The sequence below is a fragment of the Apiospora marii genome (assembly GCF_038362585.1).
Source record: "Apiospora marii strain CBS 49790 chromosome Unknown utg000001l_segment0_segment0, whole genome shotgun sequence".
Taxonomy (NCBI): domain Eukaryota; kingdom Fungi; phylum Ascomycota; class Sordariomycetes; order Amphisphaeriales; family Apiosporaceae; genus Apiospora; species Apiospora marii.
Window position 1 is genome coordinate 5,022,723 of NW_027117372.1, and position 14,156 is coordinate 5,036,878.

At 59.1% G+C, this 14,156-nt stretch overlaps 5 protein-coding genes across 5 annotated transcripts; 2 read left to right on the forward strand and 3 right to left on the reverse strand.

Moving 5' to 3' along the window:
- Window positions 1-1,030: 1,030 nt before the first annotated feature.
- Window positions 1,031-2,677, forward strand: PG985_001648 (carboxylesterase; the record flags this gene model as incomplete). Its single annotated transcript, XM_066821417.1, has 1 exon — window positions 1,031-2,677. The coding sequence occupies one exon, from the start codon at window positions 1,031-1,033 to the stop codon at window positions 2,675-2,677; it is 1,647 nt and encodes a 548-aa protein (XP_066692296.1).
- Window positions 2,678-2,921: 244 nt separating this feature from the next.
- PG985_001649 (uncharacterized protein) lies at window positions 2,922-3,593 on the reverse strand (the record flags this gene model as incomplete). Its single annotated transcript, XM_066821418.1, has 1 exon — window positions 2,922-3,593. The coding sequence occupies one exon, from the start codon at window positions 3,591-3,593 to the stop codon at window positions 2,922-2,924; it is 672 nt and encodes a 223-aa protein (XP_066692297.1).
- A 340-nt stretch (window positions 3,594-3,933) lies between these two features.
- Window positions 3,934-6,197, reverse strand: PG985_001650 (uncharacterized protein; the record flags this gene model as incomplete). The annotated part of the gene is made up of 3 exons (XM_066821419.1): window positions 3,934-4,296; window positions 4,362-6,034; window positions 6,107-6,197. 3 exons carry the CDS (start codon window positions 6,195-6,197, stop codon window positions 3,934-3,936), a joined length of 2,127 nt encoding a protein of 708 aa, XP_066692298.1.
- Window positions 6,198-8,713: 2,516 nt separating this feature from the next.
- On the forward strand, window positions 8,714-11,263 carry PG985_001651 (uncharacterized protein; the record flags this gene model as incomplete). The annotated part of the gene is made up of 4 exons (XM_066821420.1): window positions 8,714-8,862; window positions 9,162-9,298; window positions 9,359-9,505; window positions 9,573-11,263. The coding sequence occupies 4 exons, from the start codon at window positions 8,714-8,716 to the stop codon at window positions 11,261-11,263; spliced, it is 2,124 nt and encodes a 707-aa protein (XP_066692299.1).
- A 1,208-nt stretch (window positions 11,264-12,471) lies between these two features.
- On the reverse strand, window positions 12,472-13,404 carry PG985_001652 (short-chain dehydrogenase reductase sdr; the record flags this gene model as incomplete). The annotated part of the gene is made up of 2 exons (XM_066821421.1): window positions 12,472-13,283; window positions 13,356-13,404. The coding sequence occupies 2 exons, from the start codon at window positions 13,402-13,404 to the stop codon at window positions 12,472-12,474; spliced, it is 861 nt and encodes a 286-aa protein (XP_066692300.1).
- Between the last annotated feature and the right edge of the window lie 752 nt (window positions 13,405-14,156).

Here is a 14,156-nt window from a genome sequence, read left to right on the forward strand (position 1 = left end):
AGTGGTATTGGAAAGTTCCCGGACAGTCTCTACAGCTCGGCTTGGGCCGTTGGGGTCATGCCCTGGCGGCGTTCACATACAGTTTACAGACGCGCCTACATCGAGCGCGTAGGCGAGCACGAGCCCGAATGAAGATGAGGAAATGAGTTTCAGGCCTATCAGAATTTTCAACACTCTCGAAGCCTCAAGCTCCGGGGTCTTGAGCAAACAGGGATATCTCGCAGTTTGATCTGCGGTGCCGAATATGCCGAAAAGATGACTACTACCCCGAGCCAAGCCACAAAAAGGGGGATACATACTTCCTTCACAATACATATTCAAAAAAAAAAACACAGTTCATCCAAAGTCTTTGGCCGTCGAGGGCTTCCTGGTCACTTACTCTAGCGCCAAGTGCTTCGGAACTTGCCAGGGTGCCAAGAGATGAGACCCCGCGGGAGGTCTCCACGAAACCGCTAAGGGGGCGACATGGGGGGCCCCTGCATCAAGTAATCTGATCGCCCTCGAGCACTGTCTCGACCGATCTAGCTCAACTGCCGGGCACGGCGATTTCCGTCCTCGACCTGGCCTGAACACCATCCAAAATCTGTCGGACTAATCGTACAGATGTTGCAGGCCGGTGTTGAAGATTGCTAGACAACTGTCTGGTCATGGTGGACGAGGCTCTGTAAGAAACACCACAAGTCAGCAACACGGCACACGACTCTGGCTTGGCCATATGGCGAGTCGCACTGCTGCGCTACTGCATACACCACGCCGCATGAGCCATATACCCGGTTGCGCCTAATGAAAGGGTGCTGCCAAGTCCGGCAGAACCGAACTCTATTCCGCTGCCGACAGCGAAAACACCACCAAGTGATCTTACAGGATCATGCGAGCAATGATTCAGGGGTAACACGACTTTCTACACCCTTAAAACGCCATGCAAAGCCCAATTGCCCAAAACATGTTTTTCCTTTCCATCCCCAACACTTTCTCTGCTCGCTGATCGAAGCCGTGCGTACCACCCCTCGTTTATCTCGTCTTCGTCGCAATGTTGTTGCTTCGCCATCTCCTCCTTCCGTTCCTCGCCGGCCTCGCCGCCGCCGTCGACCCCCTCGTCGACCTCCAGTACACGAAACTGCAAGGCACGGCGCTCGAGAATGGCGCCACGCAGTGGCTCGGCGTCCGCTACGCCGCCTCTCCCACCGGCGCGCTGCGGTTCGCGGCGCCCGTGGACCCGCCCGGCGGGCTGGCGGGCGAGGTCGTCGACGCGACCCAGTTCCGGCCCATATGCTTGCCCCGCAGCGCATCTGATTTCACCATGAAGCCCAACAAGCGCTTCACCGTGGCCGAGGACTGCCTGTACCTCAACGTCTTCGCGCCCAGCAACGCGACAGCCTCGGCCGACAACAAGCGGCCCGTGCTGTACTTTGTCCAGGGCGGCGGCTTCCAGTCCAACTCCAACGCCAACTTCAACGGCAGCGACCTCGCCGTCTTCGGGGACATCGTCGTCGTCCAGATCAACTACCGTGTCGGGCCCTTCGGCTTCGCCCAGAGCAAGGAGGTACAAGCCGGGAGGAGCCTGAACAACGGGCTCAAGGACATGATTCAGGGTCTCAAGTGGACCAAACAGTACATTGCCCAGTTCGGCGGCGACCCGGACCAGGTCGTCGCGGGGGGCGACTCGGCCGGCGCCACGGCCGTCGCCATGCTGCTCCCAGCGTTCGCGGACAAGGACCCGGGATTGTTCAAGGGCATCATCCTCGAGTCGGCGTCGGTGGCGACGCTGCGCACGCTGGAGCAGGGGCAGGAGCAGTACGACTGCCTCACCAACGCCACGGGGTGCTCAACCACGGCCGACTCCCTCGCCTGCCTGCGCGGCCTGAACGCGTCGGCCCTGCAGACGGAGCAGTGCCAGTTCAACCCCCACTTCGACGGCGACCTCGTCAAGACCTCCATGCTCGACGCCTACCAGCGCGGCCAGTTCCTCAAAGTCCCCACCATCACCGGCGCCTGCGGCGACGAGGGCACCAAGAACGTGCCCCAGGACACCGACACCATGGCCGCCGCGCGCACCTACATCAACAACCAAGCCAGCGGGGCCCTGAGCAACGGCTCGCTGGACCTGATCCAGAAGCTGTACCTCGACGCGCCGCAGCCCGTGTTCGCGGGCGCGGGCAGGCTGTGGCGCCCGCTGGCCAACGCGCACGGCGACTTCCGCTCGACCTGCATCACGGCCGCCCTCGCCGACGGCCTCGCGCGCGCCGGCGTCCCGACCTACAGCTACCGCTACGCCGTGCGGGACCCCGAGCAGGACGCGCTCGGGTTCGGGGCGTACCACACCGTCGAGCTCAACGGCGTCTTCGGGCCCGACAACACGGACGGGGCGCCGCCGAAAAGCTACCGCACCAGCAACGCCCCCATCGTGCCCGTCACCATGGCGTACTGGGCCAGCTTCGTCAAGACGCGGGACCCCAACCCGGCGCGCCTGGCGGGGTCGCCCGAGTGGAAGCCCTGGACCGTCCGTGGGCGCGAGCGGCTGCGGTTCGAGACCGGGGCCGGCATGGGCATGGAGAGCATGAACGACACGCAGAGGGCCAACTGCGACATGTTTGCGCCGATGATGGGGGCGATGGAGACGCCGCTGGACAAGCCGGGCTCGGTGGCTTTGACGCGGAACGAGACGGTACCTGCTTGAATGTAGAGTAGACAAAGAATAGAGGAGGTAATCACGGCTACAGTATACTTAGAAAATCTAATCGATTCATTACGAGACTATCAATCACAAAGACCAAGACTAGAGTAAGCATGCGAGTGGAAAGGTCCATTTATTGAAGACGCTCGTATATGTTGCCGGGCTCAACTGCCCCTAATACCTACCTCATGCTCTGTACCGAGTGTCTGACTAAAATCAGTAGCAAAACGACGTTGTCTTATCCCACCTACACCGTCCGGAACAAGACCTGCCCAATCCGACCCCAAAGGCTCTTGGGCGCATACGACTGCAGTCCCACTCCGGGCGCAACGGCGGCGTACATGGCCAACGCGGGCTTCTTCTTCTTCTTGGACCCCTCGTGCTCGGCAATGTACGTGCGCTGCCACTCGGTGTGCCTCCAGTGCAGCAGCTCCCAGAGCACGTGCGCCGCGCACCAAAAGTGGCCCGTCCGCCACGCCGGGAGCCCCTGCAGCTTCTCGTCGCGCATGCGCTGGCGCAGCAGCCGGAAGACGAAGGCGGCGACGTGGGCCTTGTGGTCCCACTGGCCCTTGTCTTCCAGCGCGTCGTCCTTGCCGAGGTGCATGAAGTCCTGCAGCGCCTCGTGCTCGATCAGGAAGTTCAGAAAGCCCTCGACCTCGTGGAAGGGCGGGAAGGCGGCCGTCTTGTTGCCGGGGCTCCGGGGCGCGAGCAGGAAGTCGACGACGTAGTCGTCCCACGCGCGCTCGACCTCGGGGTGCTCGACGATGTACTGGAGCGCCGCGTTGATCTCGGCGCGCTCGGGCAGGTTGGCGTCGATGCCCTGGCCCCAGGTCCGGCCGTAGGCCCGGTCGAAGGCGCCGGGGCGGTGCCAGGTGAAGTCGGGCCCTTTGGGGAAGAGGTAGTCGATCACGGCGGCCATGTTTGGTTTTGGTGGGTGAAGATGATAGTGAGGTCTCAAATGGGTTGGTGTTGTTTGCGGAGAGAGGTAAGAGATGGTGCTGCTTGGATGCTCTATCGCTTTGGAAGTGGCGGCTGGTCTTATATGCAGGAGAGCGACAGGTCCTCTTTGTGTCTACGGTGAACAATAGTAGCAAAACGGCAAAGGGAGGTCAAAACACATTGTTGCCGATAAAGGCCGAAGCTGAGTAGAAGGGCCTTGAAAGGAATAGTAGCAACCTGACCCCTCTCAGACCCAAAGGATGACCTCAGCACTCGGCCAGCTTTGTCGCGACAATTGAACCCTACCAGGAACACCACGCCTAATGCACCCCATCGATATGGTACGGCACATTGTCGTGCCGCATAACGTACACCTCGCCTACGAGGATCAGGCACCCGACCACCATGGCAATGGCGATGATGGGCAGGTTGACGCGCATAAACTCGACCTCGCGGACGCGGATGTGCTTGCGCGCCAGGATGTCGCGCCACAGCAGCCCGGCCAGCGAGCCGCTGAAGGCGATGCTAAAAGCGCCGTAGTTGACGCCCAGCGCCATGCTGTACACGGTCGCCCAGAACGTCCGGTCCGAGATGAAGGCGGCGCCGGGCTGGTCGCGGATCGCCATCCACGACTGGATGACGCGGCAGAGCAGGATGGTGGTGCCGATGTTGGTGCCCGCGAACTGATCAACAGCGAATAAATATCAGAGATCTCGAGAATCATAGAGCTAGACACTGGTGAACTCACATTGCAGAGGATGACCGACAAAAAGGCCATGCCGCCAATCGCCCCCACCGTCCCCGTCTTGATGACCCAGTGGTCCCATCCGTAGGCAAAGACGGCCACCCAGCCCTTGGTCACCAAGGCCTGCACCAGCACGAACATGGCCAGCGCGAAGGGCACCAGCGCCACGGGCAGGTGCGTCGCGACCGCCGTGACCGTGGGGAACGTCTCCTGCATCCACGTCCGGGCCCTGACGAAGACCGAGACGAGCGTGGCGGGCCCCTGCCGCTGCTGCAGCTCCAGCTCGCGCGAGATCCGGCCCTCGATGTCCCGGATGCGCCTCTCCTCCGAGGACGACCGTTTCGGCTCGCTCTCCGCCTCACTGGACGCACTGGTCGGCATCGCCGTGGTGCAGCGTTCGATGGTCATGCTGGAACTGTCGTTCTGCGCGCTCCTGTCGCTCTTCTCGCTTAGCGACCGTGGCCTCTCTTCTTGCGGGGTGGTCGTCAACGCATCGTCGGACCCCAAAGCGGAATCCCTCCTCAGGACTTCCTCCTGTTCCCGGATCGCCCGCTCGGCCCGGGCGTACTGCACTTCCCGCCGCCCCTGCTGTGCAATCTCGCGCGTCTCGCCCCGGTGGAGCCAGCCCTGCGACAGGTCCCAGCAGAACATGAGGAAGGCGGCCGGCAGCGTCACGTAGAAGACGGGCTGGTCGCCAATGACCTGCTTGATGGCATTGATGATAAGAATACAAGCCAGCGTCAATGCCATGATGATGCCGCCCACGGTCGCGCCCCTCTTGTCCAGGAACGGGTTCATGATCTCCTCGAGCGACAGCAGCTTGGTGGTGTCGTCGCCCACCTGTTGGTTCTTCTCGTCCTCCTCGGCGGTGCCGCGGGCGTGGGGGATGTTGGGATTGACCGGCTTCCGCGCCTGCGCCTCCTTCGACAGCTTGTGCATCTCGATGGAGAGCGGGATGAGGGATTCGTCGGCGAAGATGATGTAGAGCAAGAATGGGAATAGGACAAGAGCAGTGACAAAAACGGGCAAGATCATGTTGGCCGTGTAGATGATGAACTTGATGTTAAAGGCGCCCGCAAGCACCAGGTTGGTGGGGTTGGAGGACACCAGCGTGGCCGAGGCGATGTTGGCGATGGCGAACTGGGTGTGAATCCAGGCGCGCGGGTGGATGATGTTGCTCGAGACCCGCGTCATGTACGCCAGGAAGGCCGTCCCGCTCAGAATGATGGGGTCGTTGCCGACGAAGCTGCCCAGGCCAAAGAAGAAGAGGTAGAGGTAGAAGAACAGCTTGTGGCCGACCTCACCGCCCTTCTGCAGCACCTTGAAGGCCAGGAAGCGGATCAGGCCCGAGGCGTCGATGGAGATGGCAATGTACGCCAGCGTGATGAAGAAGACCATGATGTCAATCGGCTCGATGTTGTCCGAGTAGATAGTCCCGCCGTACACCTCGGACCGGCCGATAGCGAGGATGGCGAGCAGGAACAGGTCCGCAATCAGCGGGGCCGTGACGAAGTTCAGGGGGAACTCCGTCCGCACCCATCTTGTTGATGCTGAAGCACCTGTCGGTTTTGGCCGGGGCGCTATCACCCGCAGGAAAGCGAGCGTATTGAAGAAGCCATCGACGAGCAGCCGAGGAAAGTAGAGCGGGATGGGAAAAGGGAACAAGACGACCACATCTTGGCACACGAAACCATATGAGCAAGACAGACGGGAAGAAGAAGATTGAATTGGTAACTGCTAGTACTCACTGGTGATGATGAAGACGATGAGGGTGACGACGGACCTCCATTCCCGAATCTTGCTGGTGTCGAGGTCGACTTGTTCAATGGTAAGCACCATGGTGGACGAACGAACATGGATCACTAGTGGCTGGTATATCAATCACTTGAGGAGGCGAGCGAAGTCGGACAGTGAGAGCTTCGAAGTAAGCTTGCTGGGCAAGTGACCGTTATATGTAGTGGCCGATATAGTGCTGACGGCGATGATCGCAAGATGTGAGCAGATACGACTTGTTCAGATACCGGCGGGGCGGAGTCTATGTAAGTAAGCTACGTGCTCCTTCAATCGGAGTAGGCGACCGAAGAAGCGAGAGGCTCTGCTGCCAGAGTTATCTCAGCCCTTTTCCTGAAGAGCTTTCACGCCAGTGTGTGGTGGTGCCAATGGGCCGATTGGATGGCAGAAGGCTGGTGCCGGGTGCTTTCGAGAGCAAACTGGTGGTCCCACGTGGTTGGAATGTTGGAGGTGAGGAGGTATTGTAGCCCGCCTCTGGAAGTTGCCCAGCCAGCCTTTCGGGTATATTCGATGGTGGCATGGTGGCTTTTTATCAATCCACCTGAATGGACGATACTGCATGGTCGGGGTCAGGCGCGCCGATGCTCTAGGTGATCTGCCTCTACTGGCTTACCTTCAAGGATGACGGGATTTGGCGCGTTTGCCCAGATTTCCCGACTTCCCAATGAGATGCCGCTTGCAGGCAGGCTGGCTAGTGGCCATGAATCTACTGTGTGTCCAACGACACAGCCATTCTCGACGGACTGTGACTGGAGCAGAGCAGGGCGATCGCCAATCGCGCCAACCTTACGTGAGACGAGATATGGTGACCGTTGACGCAACACCAGGCAGAGACTTGCTTCTTGCGAGTATCAGTCAGCAGTAGGGACGGCACAAGGTCTGGTTAGACGTTTCCAATCGTCCGGTTAGCCTTTACAAAGTGGAATCCAGGCCGTTAACCTTCAGGTGCCGCGTTGATCGGAAGGGCATCCGGCGCACTCGAGTGGGGTGGCCATTTTTCTTGTTTGCGCTTGGTCCGCGATGCTTCGCATTTGGTCAAGTGGGTGAGAAGTCGATTGCGCACACGGTCTGGCTGTAGGGTACATGCATATACTTCAGGAGAAGAAATATACATGAGGAGTACGTGACGTCGACGAAAGCGGCGGGATCCGAAGGGTAGCCTGACCTTGGGCCGACGAGCACGACGATAACACAAGCTTCACTAGCAGACCGAGAGACACACGATTCAACGGCAATCTGCTCAAGCGAGGCGACGTAGGAGAGATAAAAGTGACAGCTTCGGGGGGTTTTGCTGACGGTCCATTGCAGAATCGCTGTCGGGAAAGATCCACCAACCGTTGACGGTGGTGTGTCGTGTCACAGCAGCCTCGGCATCAGGTTTGTCAGTTGAGTCGTGGAAGGGTTTGGTTCCAAAATGGTTTTCGCGGGGTGTCGCATTCATTCTGGGGACCTTAGCCGCTAACGTCCACTGCTAGACCCCTGTTGGACCCCCGGAAAGTCAAAACCCACGGCCCTGGGCCGCCTTTAAGGTTAGTGGGAACAGGTGCCTGGCCGGGGCCCTAGGAAACCGCAAGCAGCCAAGCAACCAAGACTCCCAGAGGGCAGAGACGGGATGACATGGATTGGCAATGGAGATCAAGTGGCATCAAGGGGCCAGACCAGTCTATGGCCTGCAAATTCGACGCTTGATTGCGAGGAAGAAACCTAACCAACACTGGGGACAGAGTAAGGAACTTGGCAACGTGGTGAGATTCCCGGTTTTTGTTTGAGTAGCCAACTCGCAGTCACGGCCGATGCCCAAAGTGATACCGAGCCCGGCCAGGCAGCATCATTTTCTCGCCCGCGAATCTATTCGACGCACTCAGATTAGGTGGCTGCATTGCGTGTGCCGACAGCTCGACACCGCTCATCCTATTCTCATCATGACTGGTCTGCTGTGCCGGCCGACGTCAGTTTGTGTCATGTCAATAGATGGAATACGACGTATTGCCCTGCAGCCGATAGCGACGGGTGCCGCATGCTCAGCTCAACCCCTCTCACCTTTTCGTTTACTATCGCTCATCTCATACGCCCGTTGACCCTCTGCCCGCTGTCCCCACCCGTTTCCCTCACTTCATACTGCCACTTCCAGCGACGCCTGCTGGACTAGCCATGTTACACACGCAGATCCATCACCTGGGAGGCGTTGAAAGCTGACACGGAGATCATGATTTCCTCAAACGGCTTGCTCACCTCACCGAGTCCCCGGCTTCTGACCCAACCACCGCCATTGCGCCCAGCGATTGCCCAACTAGCCATGTCCGACTCCATGATGCGGCTGAGGAGAGGAGTTCACGTGCCTGCTTTCCCAATTGTCTGCTTGCCTGCCTCTTCAATCTCGTGGATGCGGCTCTGTTCCTGAGTGCGCTACCTACATAACCAATAGCTCAACCTAGAGTAGCAGGAAACACCAACCGTGACTTACTTCATCGTCGCATTGCCGCATGCTCTCAACCTTCTTCATCTTCAACAATAACCCTAATCGGCGGTGGGCAAGGAGAAGCGCCCGTTGATCTCATCACGTCATGTCGCCCGTGGTTCCTGTCGGCGATCGCGCATCAATAAGCAATTTGACACTGTCCAATTCAACACCAGCTAACGCTACTCTTCCTCCCTGGGAGGTCATCTGCGCCTGGCCGGTATCAGGCCAGTATGGTCCAGGGTCGCGATATCTGTAAGTTATATATCGATTACACATGTCGTGCATACATACACATATATGAAGCCAAGCCGAGGCTATGTACCTAAGCTTCCTGGGCATCGGCGTAGTTCACGATTGGCTTCGCCAAGTGCTCGATCCATCCTCCATCTACCCACAAATGATCAGCCCTACTCCTGCTGCAACGCTACCCCCCTGCGTACGCGTTCGTCCCAACTCCCGCAAAGTTAGATAGCCATTATCGCAGAGCCCGCGCCGAGTCAAAACGACAACCGCCAAGAATCCTTACTCACCAGTTCGTCCCGTTTCCGTAGATACTACGCCCTCGTAGCTGCCTGCATCCTTGCGCGCAAGTCGGAGTGGCTCAGGAATGCCTGTCTGGCGGCCGGCCTCCTGTTCCCCGCCATCGCGGCATTCCACGGTATCGTGCTAGCAGCCATGCACAACAATGGTCAGTCCTGGAGCTCCGCTTGTTGGATTGGCATGTTGATCGCTAACAGCCTGAGACTAGGCGCGGTGGATATGGATGTGTACGGGGCCTTCCAGCTGTGCACCATCGGGATTCTGGCTGCGCCCGTCACCGTCCGCTGGTCCAAGACGTACTTCTACGACCCGGCCCGCAATCTCATCTTCTTGTGGACGGCCTTGATCTTTGCCGGTGAGTTCCCCATACTAGCCCCAAAAGCATGTGAAGGGTTCAATCGCAACTGACCCGCCATCCCAAGGCTTGTTGAGCCTGACTGTCGAGTTCTACCGGCTGGAGCCGATTGAGTGCACCCAAGACGGAGACGGAAACGTCATCTCGCCGGCGACGAACCCGGCTTTCCCCTACGAGACACCCAATGTCTGCCGCAACATCCCGTGTTCGGTCGACGACGGGCCCTGGTCGTCGCTGCGCCAAGGCTCCACCAACGAGATCTTCATCATCCCGGCGCCCCAGCGGCTCACTTTCGGCGCCGCCACCCTGCTCGCCGCCGCGTGCTGCATCCCGGCCATCCTGTCCATGGTGTCCATGTGGAACAAGATCCTCGAGATCAACTGGAAGCGGCTCTTCGGCCACAAGCGCAACCACGGCAGCAACCGCATCAGCGACGAGGAGCAGCAGCAGGCCCGGAACCAGGAGGTCATCGAGGGCACCAACGGCGCCACCGTCGGCGGGATGAAGAACGTCAACGAAATGATCCGGCAGTTCCTGAGTGTCGTGCAGATCCCCGTTTTCGTCGGGGCCGTCCTCACCATCATGGTCATCGGCGAGCTCAACTTCTGGAGCGAGTCGGTCAACTACCAGACCGAGCCCGTCACGAGCATCGGTCAGTGGGCGCCCATTGTCGGGACCGTGCTGGCTGCGCTGGGGTCGCTGTACGTGCTGGGGATGAATCCACCACCCCAGACCCAATCCCAGCCGGGAATTGTTGGTGGTCACCTCGATGACACCATCCACCGTCATGACAATATATCGCAACATGGCTTGGACAACCGGCAGAACACGGTCATACTTGACGGGGCGCATGCAAACGCTTCTCCCAGAAACAGCCGAGAATCCCCAAGCGCCCATCGCTTAGAGCATGACAGCCCCATCCCGCGCATGACCGACTCCCCGGAGATGGTAGAAGTGCGACCCATCATGTCGGCCCAGTCCACCTCCCCCGACCTCCATCGATACATGTCCAATGGCGGCGGCAGCGAAGATGAAGAAGCCCGCTCCACAGACGCCGGCGGCCGACGCAAGGTCGCGCAGATCTTCGGGGACCTGGGGCGGTACATGGGCACCCCCGCGCCCGACCTCTTCGACGACTCCGAGTTCAGGAGGGGCCGGGCCATGGATTTCCCCGAGATCCCCGGCGAGGCGGTGCGCAACCCCGACCTGGAGCAGATCCGGTCGCAGTACAACCAGCCCCACGACTCGGACGAGGAGGGGACGCCGCTCGCCCTGGCCCGGTCGCGGTCGAGGGCCGGAAGCTTCGTCGGCGTGGCGGTCGACTACGACGCGATGGGTATATCGACGACCATCAGCCGTTCGGCGTCGCCCAGTCGAGTCCAGTCGCTGTCGCGCTCGAGATCGCGACCGCCTCCGTCGCCCGGTACGGCGACACGTTCGAGTACGATGCCGGTGGGGCGCACGTCCAAGAGCGACTCCCAACCACAGTCGCCCAGTACTGGCATTCGCGATACTCGACCGCGGCGACGAGAGACGTTGGAGGTGCCATCGCCCGTTCGTCCCCATGCCACTGCGTGGAGCAACTCGACCCCTACCACAGCAGCACCACAAAGTGGCACAAGTACGGAAGAAACACCAACCAGTGAACCATGTCCCCCAACTATTGTCATTTCTCCCGATCCCGAGATAGCCTCCTCTGCCTCGTCGCGGCCGCCAACCCTGGAGCCCTCGAAACCAAATCGCGATCCAGCGGGATGAAAAAAATCGTGAAAAGAAAATTTTCCACCCATGCCGGCGACAGAACTGGGGAACTGCGGACCCTGATGTGGCCGCCGACGCGGCTATTTGCTCACGCTGGCCTGCATGAATCTAAGACATAATATATGCGCAACCGTCCTAAGTTAAACCAATGGCGCAAACGGCGGCTTCTACATAATAAGCCAGCCCGCTCCGCTCCGTTTTTCTCCCACGAGATTTTTGCACCACGTTTCTTGCCACGGGATCCTACCGAGTAAGACAACCTATTGGTTTCACGCATGATGGGCATTGTAGAAACCGACGGCAGATTCCCATCCTCGGGTATGCCGAGGCCGGTGGACTGCACAGCACATGAAGGTCGCACGACACTCAATTCGACTGAGACCTACAGCAGCTCGCAACCTCACGGCATGGCTACCTGTAGGTTTCAGGTGCCGTGTCGGGAATGGGCATGATGGCAATCATGGACGGTGGCAGTCTTGGTATAAGAGGGCACAGATCGCCGATCGGCTTTGATGGAAACTGCTCAGATAGATCATGGCTGAGCATGCCTCTATGTGGATAGCCTACTATGCTCATACTGCACTCTATGCTGCATCACATAATGGTCTTTTTGATTGATTGATTGATTTTGTTTCCATATCCCCAGGCGACATCGGAAGCGTAACATTTTACAATGACGACAACCAGAGAATTTTCCGCAATCCGAGCTTGACCTCATCTTGTCGCCACAAATGCGGTGTTGTCAACTGCAAGATGCAGAGTGAACATGCCAGCAAGCAAATACGGGGCCTGCCGGGGATGACCACTGGGGGTCCTATGGAGCCGCTGAATACGGGAGCTTGAACCACTAAACTGCAGCTGCATGTGCGCTGGAGCATGGCCCCCGCAGCCCATCAACCCCTCCTCAGAACCTTCTGCAGAACCCTCCTCGCCAACAGCTCCAGTTCTTTCTCAGGCGGGGCTTCCGGGACATCAAACTTCACCATGCGACCAGGTAACGAAACGATGAAAAGAAATACTGTCAACATTGCATTAAGCAAAAGTACCTCGCGTAATACATGCTTATTAGGTATTCGCTGTTACCAACCCAATAAACGAACGAACCCCGTTCGACAAAGCCGGCTCCAGCTGCATCCGGCCGGCCAACCCCCTCCCCCCTAAAAGAAACAACAACCCCTTCAACAGGTACGGCAGGTCGTCGTCGCTCAGCCAGCGGTAAACCCCCCGTCCGCCACCAGGACGGAGCCGTGCACGAAGCTGCTCATGGGCGAGGCGAGGAACACGATGCAGTCGGCAATCTCCTCGGCCGTGGCGAGGCGGCCCAGCGGCGCCTTCCGGACGTCCGCCATCAGGGCCGCCTCCGCCTCGGCGCTGCGCTGCATCGGGGCCCGCACCAGGGGCGTCTCGGTGTAGCCGGGCGCGACGGCGTTGATGCGGATCCCCTGCGGCCCGTAGCGCAGGGCGTCGGTCCGCGTGAGGCCCACGACGCCTGGTTTCGGGGTTGGTAAGTCTGATGAGGGCACAGGCAGGTCCCTCCATTTTAGGTACTTACCATGCTTGGCCGCCGTGTAGGCCCCCGCCGCGTTGTGGGCGACGAGCCCGTACATGGAGGCCATGTTGATGATGCACCCCCGCCCCTCCCGGGGCGACACGACCTCCTGCCCCGTCATGATGGCGAGCTCCTCCCGCTGGCACCGCCACACCCCGTTCAGCAGCACGTCGGTCACGTTAAGCCACTCGGCCTCGTCGACCTCGTGCGTCGGCTTGCCCGAGCCGCTGATGCCGGCGTTGTTGACGGCGATGTCGATCCGGCCGAACCGCTGCTTGGCCTTCTCGAGGCCCGACTTCACCGCGGCGGCGTTCCGGACGTCCAGCTCGAGGGGCATGATCTCAATGTCGGCATGCCGCTCCTGAAGCGAAGCCATGGTCCCTGTCAGGGCGTCGGCATTGATGTCGGCGAGGACCAGGCGCTGCACGCCGGCGGCGGCAAAGTGCAGCGCGGTCTGGCGTCCAATACCTTGACGAGCCGTGATCAGCGCATTCGGTCAAGCAAGGACGGTCATGTTTCCATGACAATGTAGTCAGTTACCAGAGGCTGCACCGGTGATGAAGGCGGTGCCTTTCAAGAGTCCCGCCATGGATCAATCAGTAGGTAAACCAGGGAGTGTCGGCGATAGTTCACGTCTTTCGTCGGAATAGACTCGCAACGTGCAGCATTGGAGATACCGCAGTAAAGATTGGCGAAACATCGGCTGCCAATTTGCAAACACCAGCGGCAACTTAAATCCTCGGTGGATTTTGGGGAGTTCAAGCTCTTATGAGTATCTGCCCAGTCTATGGCCCCCGTCTCCCTTCCGAGGCCCGATACCCCGCGCTGTGCTATGTGACCACTCGTACATGCCGACGAGTAAGATTGGACGAGGGTGCCCTCTTCGTGATAACTTTCTGTTGCGCATGTATGGGTCGTATGGTAAAATAGAAGACAGAGCGAACAATGCAAGTCTGTCGAGCCTGACGTATTGACGATGTAAGTACGGGCTTCCTTGGCAGCTTACACCGCACAGCGCAGGCTGAGTGGATGGATGGTCTGCTGATTTGGTATTTTTCCCTTGCTGGGTAATAAGTCAGCAAGTACTGTCAAGCTTCGTAGACTGCATGCAATTGTAATTATTGCGAGTCATCGCTATCTCAGGTCAGGCGGTGCAATATTCCCTCATTGGTTGTCATTGAGCTGAGTAATGTGCAATGGCTACTGATTGTCCATTTCCACTCAAAAAGGACAGCACCAGAGCGACGGAAAGCTATGGGACGGACCATCGTGGAATGCTCCGCAAATGTCAGTGTACTGTCCCCATCGATGTGTCATGTTGGTGCGTTAGCAAGATGGCAC